Raw genomic sequence first — 17,411 nt, 5'->3', positions numbered from 1 at the left:
TTTTAAAAATTAAACTAAAAAAAAGTACCCGATACAAATAAAAACCCTATCAAAAAATCTAATTTTCTGTAGAAGGAAATGCAGCCAGAAGCCCAACAAGCAGAGTGGGGGTTTTCCTGTTTATTGCACCCAATGCAGCATGTATGAATACCTGCCTTATGAACAGGTGGCGTATGTATGCATTTGATGCAAGATGTTCCTGGCCCTCAGAGACTGCATACGGGCGTTGGAGGCCAGGGTGGATGAATTGGAGGAGTTAAGGGCGGCAGAGAGGTACATAGGAGAGGCTTTCTGGGACACTGTAGAACTGTCCCACCTCCACTCAGACAGCCCCTGTGTTGCTGAGGAATGTCCAAGTCAGGGAAGGAGAACATTCAACTGGAGCAGAGGGAAACCATCCCACAGTTGGGACCCTCCTTCCAGATGATGATCTGGTGCCCTCTCTCATTGAGGATACTTCTCCAGGAGAAGGAACTCCCATCATTAGGAAAAGGCAGGTGTTTAGTAACAGAGGACTGTACAGTGAGACCAGGAGAACCATATGGTGACTTCTGCCTGATGTGAATGTTGCAGATCTCACAAGATCTCACTGGGGAGTGACACTATACATAAAAAGAAAATGTAGAATCAAATGAAGTAAAATTTTTAAATGAACCAAAATGTTCCATAATCTATATGGATAGTAATTTTGTGCTCTCATAATAAGAATATAGCAGTAGAGATATATTTTCAATCATCTGACCAGGACAGTGATAATGATTATGAAGTGCAAAGGGAGATTAGAGAGGCTACCAAAATTAAAAAAAAAAAAGTGTTAATAATAATGGGGGATTTCAACTATCCCCATAACCACACAAGAGAGAGATCTTGGAGTCACTGTGGATAGTACTCTGAAAACATCCATGCAATGTCCTGTAGCAGTCAAAAAGGCAAACAGAATGCTTTAAAAAACAGGATAGAGAATAAGATGAATATCTTATTGCCTGTATATAAATCCATGATATGCCCACATTTTGAATATTGCATACAGAGGTGGTCTCCTCATCTCAAAAAAAAAATTGCCATTGGAAAAGGTTCAGAGAAGGGCAACAAAAATAAGGGATTTGGAAGGGTGCCATATGAAGACAGATTAAAAAGACTGGGACTTTTCAGCTTAGAAAAAAGGAGATGAAGGGGGGATAGGATAGACGTATATAAAGTCATGGCTGATGTGGAAAAAGTGAATAAGGAAAAGGTATTTACTTGTTTCTATAACAAAAGAACTAGGGGTCACCAAATGAAATTAATGGGCACAGGTTTAAAACAAACAAAAGGAAGCTTTTCTTCACACAGTGCATAGTAGGCCTGTGGAACTCCTTGCCAGAGGAGGCTGCGAAGAACAAGACTTAAACAGAGTTCAAAAAGAACTAGAAAAATTAATGGAGGTTAGGTCCATCAATGGATATGAGCCAGGATAGGTAGGAATGGTGTCCCAAGCCTCTGTCTGAGGTTGGAAATGGATGTCAGAAGAGAGATCACTTTGGTGATTACCTATTCTGTTCACTCCCTTTGGGGCATCTGGCATTGGCCTCTGTTGGAAGACAAGATACTGGGCTAGATGGACCTTTGGTCTGGCCTAGTATGGACATTCTTATGTTTTCAAATTCTTGGAATGGCCTCTGCATCCAAAATTAATTGTGCGCCCCTGCTCTAGAATGACCTGCAATGTGGATGTACATGGAATTATTCCATTTGCATGTACACAAGTAGCAAGCACATTCCTCCACTGAATATTCATTGTTTAAGAAGGAGTTGCTTATTAAATAACAAAACACAAAAGCAAATAATGCCAAATGTCAATAAGGACAATGAGTCAGGACTCATGTGACCCAAAGGCTGACATCAACAGTAGCATTTTCATGAACGTTTTTTGGAATAAAAGATATGTTTTGAAGAAGCCTGGGACTGCCTCAAAGAAACAGAAACTGAAGAACTCACGGTATAGTTACCTGTGTGACTGAGCAATATAGCCCTCTAATCAGAATTCCAAAAGTGGCACAAATAATCCAACAGTTTGTTGTATGTATTGATGTCACCTGGTTCTCATAATAAGGCTGAGATTTTCATTGCATTATATTACTTACATGGCCATTCTTACTCTGGTAAGAGTGATTACTCTCAGAGAGGATATTCAGTGACACAGCAAATACATTTTCAGTTCCACAACATATTATTTCCTGTTTTCCCTTATTCAGTTAACAAGAATACACTTTTACCTCAAGTAGTATGATAGAAAAAATATGAATTACTTTGAGAATGGAATTATCCTGCCTGGTATTTTTGGTATCATAACCTTCCAATAAATAGCGACGAGTAGTATTTCCTGATCCAGCAAACTCTGCAAGGTTTAGATCTGCAAAGCCCAGCTATTAAGAGAGAGAGAAGAGTTAGAAACCATATTATAATTCATGGGCATTTACTGTATGCACAGTAATTAAAACTAGTTATTAGTTTTTAATCACATTTTAATTAGAATGACTGCTTCCTGCAGAAGGGATGACAAAAAATTACACTAGAAAAGAAAAAAACAGATCTACAAAATCTCATGAGTATCTTTAGCATTGATACTGTTTAATATGATTAAATGCCAAATGCTGATCATCTGAATTCTTAGATTTTGCTTTCACCTTAAAAAACAAAAACACCTTAAAAAGGCTTTCTAAATATTTAAAATCCCATACATGCACAAAAATACCCTTCCATAATTCTTGAGAGGCAAAGAAAAGCCAACACTTGGAGTCCAAGCTACCTCTAGATAAGCTGAAAAATCATTTTGGGCATTAGAATGATAGCTATTCGAGCCTATTATTATGCTAAAATATATCAAGCACATAACACAACAAGAAGAAAGCTTCAGTTTATAGGAAAAATCACATCCATTTACCTTTGCATATGTTTTTCCACCTTTCAATTCCTGTAAGAAAAAACACACGCTACTTACTAAACAAAACCTAAAAGATGATACACTCATCTCTCGCTATACAAGCACAGTTTGTTCCCAATTTTCTGGTCGTAGGCAGAAACTTGTAAGAGGGACACTAACTTCCTGTTAAATTACTTGTAAAAGTTTCTGATTAGTTCCTAGGGCTCCTAACTCGGGGAAGGAGTGGCAGCAGGTGACACTGCTTTTGAAAGGTGAGTGAACCTTGGGTTGGGGAGGGTTAAAGGCTGGGGGTAGTTTGGGGCTGAGAGTGGGAGGCAGGGTTAAAATCTGGTGGGGGTGAGTTCAGGCTGCCACATTTTGGGGCTGGGGGGGTCAGGCTGTGGGGTCACGAGGGGGGTCTGGCTGTGGGCTGGTAAGGGGGTTTGGCTGCCGCGGTTTGGGGCCCCAGGGGTTACAGGCTGCGACGGGTACAGGTGGCAAGAGCATCAGGCTGCGGAACCGCGGGGGATCAGGCTGTGGGGGTTACACGCGGCGGGGGCATCAGGCTGTGGAGCTGGGGGGGCGGGGTGTCAGACCACAGGGTTGTGGGGTTACAGGCTGCAGGGGTGACAGGCTGCAGGGGTTACAGGTGGTGGTGGGGGTGGTCTGATCGCAGGGGGTACAGGTGGCTGCAGGGGTGTCAGGCTGCAGAGCCGCTGGGGTACAGGTAGCGAGGGGGTTCAGGAGGTGGGGCCGGTAAGGGGGTCTGGCTGCCACAGTTTAAGGCTGTGGAGGGGAGGTGTCAAGCAGTGGGGGGGGTTTGGCCATGGGGCCGGCAGGGGCGTCAGGCTGCCGCAGTTTGTGGCTGCAGGTCTGCGGGAGTGGGGTGTCAGGCTGCGGGGCCAGCAGGGGGTCTGGCTGAAGGGTTGGGGCTGCAGGGCTGGCGGGGGGGGTCAGACTGGGGGGGTTGGAGCTGCGGGGAGGGGGGTAAAGCTCATATTAGCAGCGGGGAGTTCACTCATAGCGTGAACTAAGGTAGGTAAATGTGTCCCTCATTTAAGTGAGTACTCATAAAAAAAGTATTCAGCGAGGGATGAGTGTACTGTCTTTTTGAAGAAACCCAACATGTAAACATATTTTAAAAGATATCAGAACACAATATTGCCATATTGGTTATTTTATGTTGATAACTGGAACAGGAACAGACCTTGTGTGCTTCTCCCAGCTTCTCAACCTACTCAGAGACCCCATCAGGAAGCCAAGAGAAAGAGATCAGCAGGAAGGGCAGAAGTAAAAAGCAGAAACCAGACTTCTCCCCATCCAAGTGGTGAAGGGCATGGTATGCATAAACTCCATGGGCTCATCAACTACAGTCAAAGAGTAAGCATTAAAAAAAACAAAAACCCTACCCCTGAATATTGAGGAACCTGCTAGTAATTAAATAAAAATTCAGAAGTCTTCCAACTTATTTTCTAACTCATGATGTTGTAAGGTTCCCCCAAAAAAGAAAAAAAGAAATGCAGTTGCCTTTACAAAGTCACCGCAGGAGAGAGAGAGAGAGAGAGAGAGCTGTTTGGTCCTACAGCAACACTGTGCTTCTGCTAGGGGTAAGGAGTGCAGGAGATACACCTCTGAAGATCAGGAAAATGAAGCCAGTACCTGGGATAAATTCAGGGCCTCTAATGGTATGTCCACATGAATGAGTTTCCCAGCTTTCACTTAGACAGACTTGTGCTAGTGGGACTTGAGCTAGCATTCCAAAAAATACTGTATGAATATTTGGGTTCTGGCTCCACCCAAGCTCAAATCCATCTAAGCCACAGCTCAGGAAGCTAACCTGTATCATTACTGGAACCACAATGTCCTCACAAGTATCAAAAAGGAAGCCGAGTTAGTCTGTATCTTCAAAAACAACAAGAAGTCCTGTGTTACCTTATAGACTAACAGATATTTTGGAGCATAAGCTTTCCTGAGCTTCGTTAGATGGGGGTCTTTGCCCACGAAAGCTTACTGTCCTCACAGCTATTTTTAGCACAGTACCTTGAGCCCTGCTAATTTAAGTCTGTCTCCCCAGGTCTAGCATAAACACCCTAAACTGGTTCCTTTTTGAGTTCTTGTGTTAAAGTGAAGTCATTAATGCTTCCCCATTCTAATCTTTTCAAAAGATTCTGAAGTCCCCTAGCATTAGAGTGAGATCAGTTTGTGGCAGAGTAGAGAGAGTCAGTCCTCTTGTTGCAATGAACAGAGGACCAACTGAACACATTCAATCTGCAGGCTCTTAATTTCTGCTTAACTTAGGAACAATGTTAATTGATGGTAAGTGTTATAAGGTGAGATTTATCCTTTGGTAACAATGATGAAACTGCATCCGCACTGAACTACCTTGGTTATGTTACAACACAAAATGTGAAAAGAAAAGTATCTTGATACCTATTTGAAAATACCAGTGCATATATAAAACATTATGGCCGTGTCTACACGTGCCCCAAACTTCGAAATGGCCACACAAATGGCCATTTCAAAGTTTACTAATGAAGCGCTGAAATGCATATTCAGCGCTTCATTAGCATGCGGGCGGCCGCCGCGTTTCGAAATTGACGTGCCTCGCCGCCGCACGTTCTTGTCCAGATGGGGCTCCTTTTCGAAAGGACTCCGGCTACTTTGAAGTCCCCTTTTTCCTATGAGCTCATGGGAATAAGGGGACTTCGAAGTAGGCGGGGTCCTTTCGAAAAGGAGCCCCGTCTGGACAAGATGCGTGGCGGCAAGCCGCGGCAATTTCGAAGCGTGGCGGCCGCCCGCATGCTAATGAAGCACTGAATATGCATTTCAGCGCTTCATTAGTAAACTTCGAAATGGCCACTTGCGTGGCCATTTCAAAGTTTGGGGCACATGTAGACGTAGCCTATGAGTGATCCTTCTGAAATCATACAATGCGTTGTGCTTCAGATATTAATACCATATTTGAAAAAAAGAGTTACTTACGTAACTAGTGTTGTTCAAGATGCGTTGCTCATGTCCATTCCAATGTTGGTGTGTGGATGAGGGGGCACCTCTGCTAATTTGTAGCATTCCCTAATGCAAGCCACTATCAAGGAGGAAATCCACTGGGAGGAAATCTGACAGAGTGGGTCTTTTTCCATGAAAGCTTATGCTCTAAAGATCTGTTAATGTATAAGGGGCCACAGGACTTGTTGTTTTTGTGAATATAGACTAACATGGCTACCTCACAGGGCAGTACACCGAAGTCAGCCACAACTGCAGAGGATGTAGTCAGAGTCTGGCATGTTGCACCACAAACATATGAGCTGCTATGTGTCCCATGGCAAAATCTGGGTGTCATGGTGGGGAACCTGATCAGGCCATTTATGATGCTGAACATAGCCTGAAACCTATTGTCTGGCAGGGAGGCCCTGATGAGCACTGGGTCCAGAAGAGCCCCCCCAGACGCTATTCTTTGTGTGGGACGAAGTGTCAACTTTGCCTTGTTTACCAGAAGTCCAAGAGTGTTCAAAGTTTGACAGATAAACATTATATGTTGGTGAACTACCTGCTAACCTCAGGGTTGTGAGTTCAGTCCTTGAGGAAGGCATTTAGGGGTCTGGGGCAAATAGATTAAAAAAAATGAAAAAAAATCTGTCGGGGTGGTGCTTGGTCCTGCCAAGAGGGCAGGGGACTCCATGACCTCCTGAGATCCCTGCCAGTTCTATAAGATGCGTATGTTCATAACTTGGGCCTGTGAGCTCCCTTTGACCGACCAGTCATCCAGGTATGGGCACAACTGGACTCCATGCTTGCGGAGGAAGGCTGCAACCACTGCCATGCACTTGGTGAAGACCCTTGGAGCTGTTGACAGGCCAATTGGAAAGACTGTGAACAGACAGCGTCCTTTGATCACTACAAACCTCAGGAATCTCCTGTGACACGGGTATAGACTGCAACATGAAAGTGTGCATCCTGTAAGTTAAGAGCAGCAAACCAGTCCCCGGGATCCAGCAAGGGAATAATGACCATGCGAAACCTGATGTTTTTGAGAAACTTGTTCAGGCCTTGCAGGCCCATGATCAGCCTCAGTCTCTCCTTCGATTTTAGAATTAGGAAATAACAGGAGTAAAACCTTTGACCCCTGATTTGAGGGGGCCCCTGCTCAAGGAGCATCTGAATCTCCTGCCCAAACAGACTCTCGTGAAAGGGGTCCCTGAAGAGTGACAAGGAAGGGGGAGTGAAAAGGAGGTTAAGAACTGAATTAGATAGCATTTCCCCTTTCTGTCAGGTGAAGGATCCACTCGTCCAATGTTATATGGCACCAAGCAGGGTAGAAAGGGGACAGATGGAACAAAAATAAAGGGCATGCTGGATCCAACACAGGAAGTAGTGTGGTGCTCCCGACCACACCATCAAAAATTAGGTTTCAGCCCTGGGTGGGTATGGGGGGCTTCTGCTGCCCTGGCCCAGGCCCACTGATTGGGCCTTCTGCCACTGTGTACCGCCTCTCATTTTTCCTCGCTGTGGGCTGGGCTGATGCCGGTGTCTGCCACATGGTCTTAGCAGTTTGGGCAGTGGTCTTTATGAGAAGCAAGGCCACTCTAGTGGGACCTGATGAGGACAATATGGCTACGTCTACACGTGAACACTGCATCGAAATAGCTTATTTCGATGTAGCGACATCGAAATAAGCTATTTCGATGAATAGCGTCTACACGTCCTCCAGGTCTGGTGCCGTCGACGTTGGGCAGCACCACATCGAAGTAGGCGCTGCGAGGGAACGTCTACACGCCAAAGTAGCACACAGCAAAATCAGGGTGCCAGAAACAGCTGCAGACAGGGTCACAGGGTGTACTAGCGCTTCCGGGGCGACAGCTAGCCGCTCCCTTAAAGGGCCCCTCCCAGACACACTCAGCCTGCACAGCACGCGGTCTGCAGAGCCATAGGCATGCACACCTCGGGCGACGCAGTCATGGACCCCCAGCACCAGCAGCAGCAGCAGCAGCAGCCAGAGGTCCACCCAGCCGCCCCTGTAGGAGCAGTGCTTGCCCTGCTCCATGCCATGCAGGAGGCAGCTGAGCACCTCCTTGCCACAGAGGAGGAGCTGCCCGCAGGGGAGGAGGATGCAGCCCCCAACCCTGCAGCACCCAACCCGCCGGCTGTGCAGCTACCCCACGAGCACCGACTGGTGGGAGCAGCTGGTGCTCGGAGAGTGGGACGACGACCGCTGGCTCCAGAACTTTCGCATGAGCTGGCAGACATTTCTGGAGCTATGCCAGTGGCTCACCCCCGCACTGAGGCACCAGGACACTGCCATGCGGCGTGCCCTCAGTGTGGAGAAACGGGTCGGCATCGCTGTCTGGAAGCTGGCCACGCCAGACAGCTACCGATCCGTGGGGCAGCAGTTTGGCTTCGGCAAGGCCACCGTCGGGGCTGTCCTCATGGAGGTAAGAGGACCCACGGGGGGAGGGGGAGGCAACCCTGGCAGGGGAGGGGAGTCCTGGCAGGGGAGGGGAGCCCTGGCAGGGGAGGGCCACACACACCCTGCACACCCCTCATTGGTGCTCTCCCATGTGCTTCCCCTGCAGGTCATCCGCGCCATCAATGCCCTGCTCCTCCACAGGCTCGTGAGGCTTGGGGACCCGGATGCCGCCATCGTGGGGTTTGCTAGCCTGGGCTTTCCTAATTGCTTCGGGGCTCTGGATGGGACCCACATCCCCATCTGCGCCCCGGAGCACAGTGGAGGACGCTACCTAAACAGGAAGAGCTACCATTCTGTGGTGCTCCAGGCCTCGGTGGACAGCCAGGGCCGTTTCTTGGACATTTATGTGGGCTGGCCTGGCAGCACCCACGATGCCCAGGTATTCCGGAACTCGGACCTGTGCCGCCGGCTGGAGGTGGGGACCTACATCCCCCAGTGGGAGATCCCTGTGGGGGACACCACCATGCCCCTCTGCATCATCGCAGATGTGGCATACCCGCTCCGGCCCTGGCTCATGCACCCGTACACGGGCCACCTGTCAGCCAGCCAGGAGCGCTTCAACATGCGCCTGAACCACGCGTGCCAGGTGGTGGAGCGCACATTTGGCCGCCTCAAGGGGCGCTGGAGGTGTCTCCTCACCCGCCTTGATGCGGGCCCCACCAACATCCCCCAGATTGTGGGCGCGTGCAGCACCCTCCACAACCTGGTGGAGAGTAAGGGGGAGGCCTTCTTTCAGGGCTGGGCTGTGGAGGCCAGCAGGGCCGATGTGCAGCCACCCGCTGCCCCCAGTCACCAGGTGGACCTCGAAGGGACCCGGGTCCAGGAGGCCCTGCGGGCCCAGTTCGACGAGGCCGCGGGGTAACCGCTGGAAGACCCCCCACTGCACCCCCCCATCCTCCACAACACTCCCTGCCCCTACGCCCACACCACAGAGCACCCAAGAGCACACCCCCCCAACTTTTCTTGTAAATAAAAGCAGACATTTGTTCGTCAAATCAAATATCTGTTGAACTCTTATTATTATTATCATGACTGACTATTTACAGGCAAAATCAAAATTATATGTATGTATTATAAATAAGATAAGATGAAAGGGGAAGACAAGGAAGGGGAGAACTATGTACATTGGGGGGCAGGGATCAGCGTAACAACATAACAACAGGGGTCTAATAGAAACTATTTACAAAAGAAGATTAAACTGAAGGGGATATATACAAAGGGGGGGTATGTCCTGGGCCCCACACCCCCTAATGTCCAGTGCTGGGGGTGGGCGGCCGCGACCCATGCCTCGGCCTCAGCCCTGGGCGGGGCTGGCTGGGGGCTGGGCAGACCGGGAGATAAGGCTGGCAGGTGTCAGCTGGCCCCAGGTCCCCCTCAGCGGAAGGGCCCTCGGTGGCGGGTGGCAGTGCGACGGCGGGTGGCGCAGTGGATGGAGCAGCAGGTGGAGCAGGCAGGGCGGGCACAGCAGCGGCCGGCGTGGCATGGGGGGCCAGGTAGTCCGCGATACGGTCTAACGTCCGCATAAAGGCCCCCCATGCCTTCTGGCGCCAGGCCAGTGCCCGCTCCTGGAGTTGCAGGCACCGCTCCTCCACCCTCAGGTGCTGCTCGGCGACCTCCAGCTGCTGACGGTGGATCTCCAGCAGCTGGGGGTCCGTTGCCATCCAGGAGTGGGGCTGGCTCCGCCATCGTCCCTGCCGTGGGGCGGGTCGGTGCTCCGCCGAGGGGCTGGCCTGGAGTGATGGCCCCGGTGGGCTCTCCGGGACCACTGACACCTCGCCGGCGCTCTCCGGTCCTTCCAATGGTGCAGCTGCGGAACACGGGGGGGATGCAGAGTGGAGACAGCCGTTAGTGTGGGCCCCGAGCCGTGGCCCTTGTCCCCCTACCCCTCTGCTGCAGGTTCCTCATCCTCGTCCCCGGGAGATGCTGCTGCTGCTGATGATGGGTGTCCCACCCCCTCCCCCTGGGGGACCCTAGGTTCCGCTCCCCCCATCCCCAGGGATGGGGCATGGCACTGTCCTGCTGGGGGGGCAGGGGCTGATGCACTCCTGTGAGGGACATGCCACTGCTGTCCTTGGGGCCATGGTCATCTGGGCATGTGGAGCGCCCTCATCATATCTATTACCCCCGCCCCTCAACCCTGGGGTTGTGCACCGGGGGGGTACGTACCTGATGGTCCACTCCCACGGTCGGGGGACACCCGGTGGGCGGACGCCCTGCTGGAGCTCCAGGATGGGATGTGGATCCGGAGCCCTGCGTCGCTGGAGGAGGACTCCCCCTCCTCCTCCTCCTCCTCCGGTGCCCCAGGGGTGGGCTCCTGGGGGGGCCCCTGGGGTGCGCGGCTTGCCTCCGGGGCGGACTCCGCCTCCGGGGCCTGCTGGGGCTCCTCGGCCAAGGTATCAAGAGTGGCCGGAGGGGAGGAGGTGTACCGGGGGCCCAGAATAGCCCTGAGCTCCCCGTAAAAGAGGCAAGTGACGGGGGCGGCCCCAGATCGGCTGGCTGCATCCCAGGCCTGGGCGTAACCCTGCCGCAGCCCCTTCACTTTACTGTGGACATGATCCGGAGTGCGGGCAGGGTGACCCCGGGCGGCCAGGCCCTCGGCCAGCCGAGCAAATGCATCCGTGTTCCGCCTCTTGCTCCCCATTACCTGGAGCACCTCCTCCTCACTCCAGAGCCCCAGCAGGTCCCGAAGCTTGGCCTCCGTCCAGGAGGGGCCCCGCTGCCGCTTCCCAGCCTGGCTACTGGTCTGAGAGCCCTGGCTCCCCTTGGGGGGGGTGGTGCCCTGGGGGCGCTTAGGGGGCTGGCGGGCAGCCATTGCAGCGCTGGAGGGTTGTTGTGGCTGCAGAGGAGCGTGCAGGCTGTCCGCGTGGCTGGGCTGCCGCCTGCACGCTCTCTCAGCTTCCTGCACAGGAAGGCAGGGGGCGGGGAGCTTTAAGGGGCCACGGCACGCAGCGACCATCAAGCTCAGGGGCTGGAGAGAGCATCTCTCAACCCCTCAGCTGATGGCCGCCATGGCGGACCCCGCTATTTCGATGTTGCGGGACGCGCAACGACTACGTTCCCTACTTCAACGTTGAACGTTGAAGTAGGGCGCTATTCCCATCTCCTGATGGGGGTAGCGACTTCGACATCTCACCGCCTTACGTCGATGTCAACTTCGAAATAGCGCCCACCACGTGTAGCCGTGGTGGGCGCTATTTCGAAGTTGGCACCGCTACTTCGAAGTAGCCGGCACGTATAGATGCGGCCTATATCTGTCATCAGGTTGGTTGTGTCCTTGACCTCCTCCACCTGCACTCCCAAGCCTTGGGCTACCCAGCGGAGCAGCTGCTGGAGGGCCTGGCCATCCTTCAAGACCAGGGAAGCCAAAGAACCAGTAACTGCTTCATCCGGGGAGGAGGACAAGGAGGTCCCTGCCAGCACCAAGCAGCCTATACCCATGGCACCTGATGGGTTCACAGCATTGCCCCCTATGTGCAGTCGAAACACCTTTGACACAGGCATCGTTGACCTCACGGGGTGGTGCCATGGATTGCACCACTAAAGTAGGAGCTGCTGACGCCAATGGCACATGGAGCCCACCAGGTCCTGTTGGTGCCAGCACAGACAGCACCGAAGCAGGAGGAGGCAGCAAAAGCACTGGAGCAGATACCAATATCGGACACCAGGGGGTCGGTGCCGAGGAGACAGACAATGCTGATGAGGACCACACTGTGGAGAGAGGCTGTTCCAGCAATGCATCCCATGGTGGTGTTCCTAGTGAAGCTGACGTTGCCAAATGTGGTACGGGGGGAGCTCCTGATGCTGCCAACAGCAACAGGGCCCAGGGCTGTGGCCAGATAAAATGCCCCTGGGACTCATGAAATGCCCACAGGGTCCAAAAAGGCCATTGTGGCACCATCTGCCAGTTCAGTGGCCACTGTCTCTGCACCGAACACTGACTCTGCCAAAATGAGGATCGAGTACTCCTACTCCTGCTTGAACTGGAGAAGTAAGAGTCGCACTTCTACTCAGATACCTCCAATGCCAAAGACCAAGGTGGCAACTGACCCACAGGTGCCTGCATCAGCACCAAGTGGGAGGGCGCCTGCATCGGCAATGAAGTTACTGCCAGGGCTGAGGGCGAAGGTGGTCATAGCTGGCTTGCCCCAGGATGGAGGATGACTTAGTGCCTGCCACAGGGTGTTGATCTCCTCAGTGGCGAGAAGGGTGCCATGATCCGGAGCAGGCTGTGCACTGCTCTCACTGCCTCCGGCATCGATGGCATCTCCAGTGAGCACGGACTGGACATCTGGACTGGTGTCGAAATTCAGACTTCCAAGGTATGTCCATGGAGCAACTCAGCTGATGGTGCCCCAGGCTCCTCCCTGCGCTTAGGTGCCCTGGGGGAGCAACTCCTGTCATGGTGCTGCTTTAATGTGAGGCACTCGGGAGTGAGACTTATGTCTCCTACAAGGATGAGGTGCCAGCCCTTCACCATGGTGCCGGCTCCCTTCTCCTTTGCTGGGGCCACGGCTGATCTCAGTGCCGGTGCACTCCACACTGAAGATGCTGTGCTCAGCCCAGCAGACGTGGACTTCTCCAGCTGGAGAGCTGCCTCCATCAGAAGGACCTTAAGGCACTGCATCCTGTCCTCTGAGGTCCTGCGCTTAAATGTCCTACTAAAAGGAGATCAATCCCATTGGTGGCTCTCACCTAAACACTTTAAACAGGCGGAGTGCAAGTTGCTTTTTGGCATACGCTTGCCACAGTATTCACAGGTCTTGAAGCTTAGGGACTTCGGCATGCCCTGGCACTGAGGCAGCAGGAAGGGGGAACCAGCCTCCCTACTCAGGTCCAACAAACTACTCTAACTATAACAATTAAACTTACTATTTAACTACTAACTATTGAACTATTAACTAATTAAACTAGCTACAGATAAGAACTAAAGCTACCAGCTACAGATCAGAGTGCTTGCAATAAGCAAAGTGTAGTTCCAGCAGTCAACACCATGGCAAGAAGGAAATGAGTGGGGATCGAGTCAGGCAGTGCCAATACTGGCGCCACTCCAGGGGACGCCGCACTGACCTGATGGCCACTGGCTAGGGGAAAAAGACTTCCTGCAACTAGGCATGCATGTGCACATACACTTACATTGGAATGCACGTAAGCAATCACTCAAAGAAGAACCCCATATAATTAAAGTAGCAACATACTTATGCTGCTTAAGTTGTGAACCAGCAAAATCACTTCAAAACAGAGAGTGCATAGGATGCTGAATGCAGGAGGTGGGTCTTAGTTCAGAACTAATTTTGAAATTAATCATATCTGGCTATTCTGCCATTTAGCTGATGTTCATTGTTACAGCTCCTGCAAATTACAATATGTGAATCAGAGTTAAGTAAACAATAGTCACATGACAAATATTTATTAATAATGAGTATTTGGCTACAGTCAGTTCACTTTATAATGTTTACTAACTTTATAAAAATAGTCAGAGGACAGTAGCAAATGGAAAAAAAATACTGTGGAAAATAAAGTTGTGTTCTAGATGAGGAAAAAATTTGTTTTTACCTTCCGTACAGATACTCTGCAGATGCAAGGATCCAGAATGCCTGTAGTGACACTGGCATTCATTTTACACATAAATAGGAACTTCTTCTTCCAGTGAACAGAATTTGCCTGCACCACCTCCCTGCAAAAATAAAGAGGCGGGAACAGACAACTCTTATAAACAGATATTTACACATTACATATTAAGTCAGTATCACAAAAGATGATTGGACAAATAGGAGCATGTTCATGCTACTGCCACGTCAACTCAGTCACTTATCAAACATTGTAAAACTGTCTGTATGTGGTGAAAAATTAAACAACTTTTCCCCTTTTTTAAAAAATAGTCTAACAATGTTCAGTATTTCCACTGTTTAGTGCAGCTCTCGTGATAGGCATGATGCAAAATGCTGTGTGGAAAAAAATTGACAGCTAGGTTCCTTTAATAGAAGAGGAGACTCTGCAGAGCAGCTATGTAAAGGTCTACAGATCTGAGATTAAGAATAAAGATTACTGGACTAATTGCTATGTCAGCAGTAAGGGAAAGACTTAACTCAGTTCATTTACTGCACCTAAAAGTGAAGAGCTAAAGCCAAAATAGCTTGTTAGGCACAACACAAGGAGGAATGGTACAAGTTTCCCCACAATTTGTACAAGACTCATCAATCATGATCTGTAACATCCCTGCCATTCTATTGTAAATCCTGGGAACCAACAGACAGGGGAAAAAAGAGAAGGGCAAAATCCAACAGAGACTGCCCCACAAATAAGGAAGATGGAGGGGGATGAAAAAGCAAATTATTTTAGGAGCCTATGAATGGTAAGAGAAATATTTCTCCCTTGTTCTCCAAAACATTTTAATTTTCACTGCTTAATAAACTAGAATGTGAGGCATTTCTTTCTCTTTTTCTTTCTTACTGAGCCTGAAATCTAGCCTTCAACTGACTTACATGGCTACCAGAAAATAGATTTGTGTTAAAGAACTCTACATCTAGGCAAAGGAGGAGGAAGCATTACATAAGACTGTGCTATTGCTGGGTAGTTTCTCTTCCATTGAGGATTTCAGTCCTGAGGACTACCCGTACAGCACCTTCTACCAGAATTCAATTTCTGTTATAACAGTAAACTAAAGGGGAATTCACATAATGTCTGCAAAGGATAAACCTCCTGCTAGGGTTGACAGGCAGTAGTACTAACGTTCATTTTCCTGAAGTCCAGTAGGTTAAAAATCTGTCAATATACCCAATAAATAGTTCAGCAATTCAAGTCTCCTTTAAAGTAAATGGAAAAATCTAACTACTCTATCCACTGGAAAAGGCCACTTTGGGTGTGGAAAAATAAGGCAGGGAATCTCCATTTGTGTCCAGATTAAAATCCACTCATGCAGACTAATATTAAACAAGCACATGGACTGATATTGTGGCCAAAGTGGAGTCAGAATTTCACTTGCGTACTTTTTACAGCATTCCACACATTTCTTTTCAGCTAGATGTGCTAAAGTAAGAGTGCACAATCTTTTTACACTTCTCATTCCTGCAACTGGCAGGGCCCCCACCCCCACGGTCTGCAACCAAAATAGCGAGAAAAGACATTTTTTTCAAATTCAGTTTCAAAATCAATGCTTCAAGAGCTGCAATGCATGCGAATACAAGACAGTCCTTAATAAATAAAGTCAAACCATGCTTTTTGTAATCCCTCTTTTAAGCACAGTGCACAAGCAATGATTTGTACCAGTTGACAAGGAAAATGCTGCACCTGTGTATAGGCTCTTAAGTAGGAAGGAGCAATGTTTGCATCAACCATCCATGCCCCACACCCCATTCCCAGGCTCTACCTCCCTTAGTCCCCAAACCAGCCCCCGCATCTCCAAGCTGTACCTGCCTCAGTCCTCAGCCCCCAAATCTGCCTTCTAGCCCCAAGCTTTAGCCCCCACATCCTGCAAACCCCCTCCTTCAATCCCCAGGATTAACCTGCCTCAGCCCCAAACTGGCCCCCAGGACTAACCCCTCCGGCACTGGCTAGGGAGCCTACGCTGGGCAGTCACGTGTGCCCAATGGAAGGAAGGCTGGCACAGAGGTGTTCCACTGGTGGGGGTGAGCAGACCCATGCCCAGTGGAGAGGCGTGACCATTCTGGTAGGGGTGAGAGTGAGGGGCTCTCTGCAGCTCCCTGTCTTGCCACAGCTGAAATAATGGAACTAAAATTTATTTGTTTTAATGGCTGGATCCCTCCTGCCACCCCACCAGCCATTAAACCAATTAAATTTAGTTGTACAGTTTCAGCGGCAGCAGGGCAGGGAGCATCAGAGGAGTCAGTGGTGGGCACTGCAAATGACTCCTTAAAGAGCTGCATGCAGCTCTAGCGCCACAGGTTGCTGACCCCTGGCCTGGACACTTAGGCTATGTCTACATTACGGCGATTTGTCAGCAGACATTTTTGTTGGAAGCTATCTTCTGACAAAACTCCTGGCAACAGATCGCAGCCAAATTGCCAGGCATTTTGCAAGAGTGATCCACTCTGTTGATAGAGAGTAGCCGGACTGCCCAGCCGCTCTCTCCACAAAAACAACCAACTGTAAGCACAGCAGACAGGGCTGCCTGGTGTTGACACAGGGGTCCCTGGAATGTCCAGACCAGCTTTCAACCGACAGATCTCTGTCAAAAGAGACATTATGCCTCAAGGGGAGTGGGATAAGACTTTGACATAGGTGCTGTGTTCTGTCAGTTTCCTGTTGACAGAACACCTTGGGAATCTGGACACCCCCTGGGTTTTGTCAACAAAACCCTTTAGTGTAGACATAGCCTTTGATCATCATCGCCTGCTCTCTGCTATTCAACAGCACAGTACTGTACTCCTGTCTGGTGTAACTCATCTCACATGAGGCTTGACAACATAGAGCTTAACAAAACTATGTGTATTGCTACTGGGACTTTACAGGCACCTCTGTTGCCATCCCCCATATTGACCCTGAAAAGACCTCTGTCACACATCTTGCCAAGATTTCTAAGAACAGTCACCCGCCATTGTATGCAGACCTCTTTGACCAGGTACGGGGCAAATCATAAATATCTGCACTGTAAAAAAACACAAAAGATGCAATCTACAAGTAGAAGCATGAAGGTGCATAGGAATGTTTAGGTTATCTGGCATGTAAATACCTTGCAACAATGGCTACAAGGGTGCCATGTGACTGCCTGTTCTCACTTTCAGGTGACATGGTAAATAAGAATTGGGCAACACTATCTCCCAAAAATGTAAACAAACTTGTTTCTCTCAGCCATTGGCTAAACAAGAATTAGAAGTAAGTGGACTTGTAGGCGCTAATGTTTTACATTGTTTTGGTTTTGAGTCAAGTTATGTAAAAAAACCTAATTCTAGAGAGGGTCCAGAAAAGAGCGACAAGAATGATTAAAGGTCTAGAGAATGTGACCTCTGAAAAAAGTTTGAAAGTATTGGGCTTGTTTAGTTTGGAAAAGAGAAGATTGAGGGGAGACATGATAGCGGTTTTCAGGTA

At 49.7% G+C, this 17,411-nt stretch overlaps 1 protein-coding gene across 1 annotated transcript in view; it reads right to left on the bottom strand.

Moving 5' to 3' along the window:
* EEIG2 (EEIG family member 2) overlaps window positions 1-17,411 on the bottom strand; it is a 58,739-nt gene that overhangs the window by 22,342 nt on the left and 18,986 nt on the right. The window contains exons 2-4 of the mRNA XM_075002985.1: window positions 13,920-14,040; window positions 2,924-2,953; window positions 2,289-2,405 (exon numbers count right to left, since the gene is read on the bottom strand). Coding sequence (XP_074859086.1) covers window positions 2,289-2,405; window positions 2,924-2,953; window positions 13,920-14,040 — 268 coding nt within the window. The remainder of the gene's footprint in view (window positions 1-2,288; window positions 2,406-2,923; window positions 2,954-13,919; window positions 14,041-17,411) is intronic.

This window comes from Carettochelys insculpta, chromosome 9 (genome assembly GCF_033958435.1).
Source record: "Carettochelys insculpta isolate YL-2023 chromosome 9, ASM3395843v1, whole genome shotgun sequence".
Classification (NCBI taxonomy): Eukaryota; Metazoa; Chordata; order Testudines; family Carettochelyidae; genus Carettochelys; species Carettochelys insculpta.
Note: the sequence above shows the minus strand (reverse complement) of the source record. Positions and strands in the feature narration are given on the sequence as shown.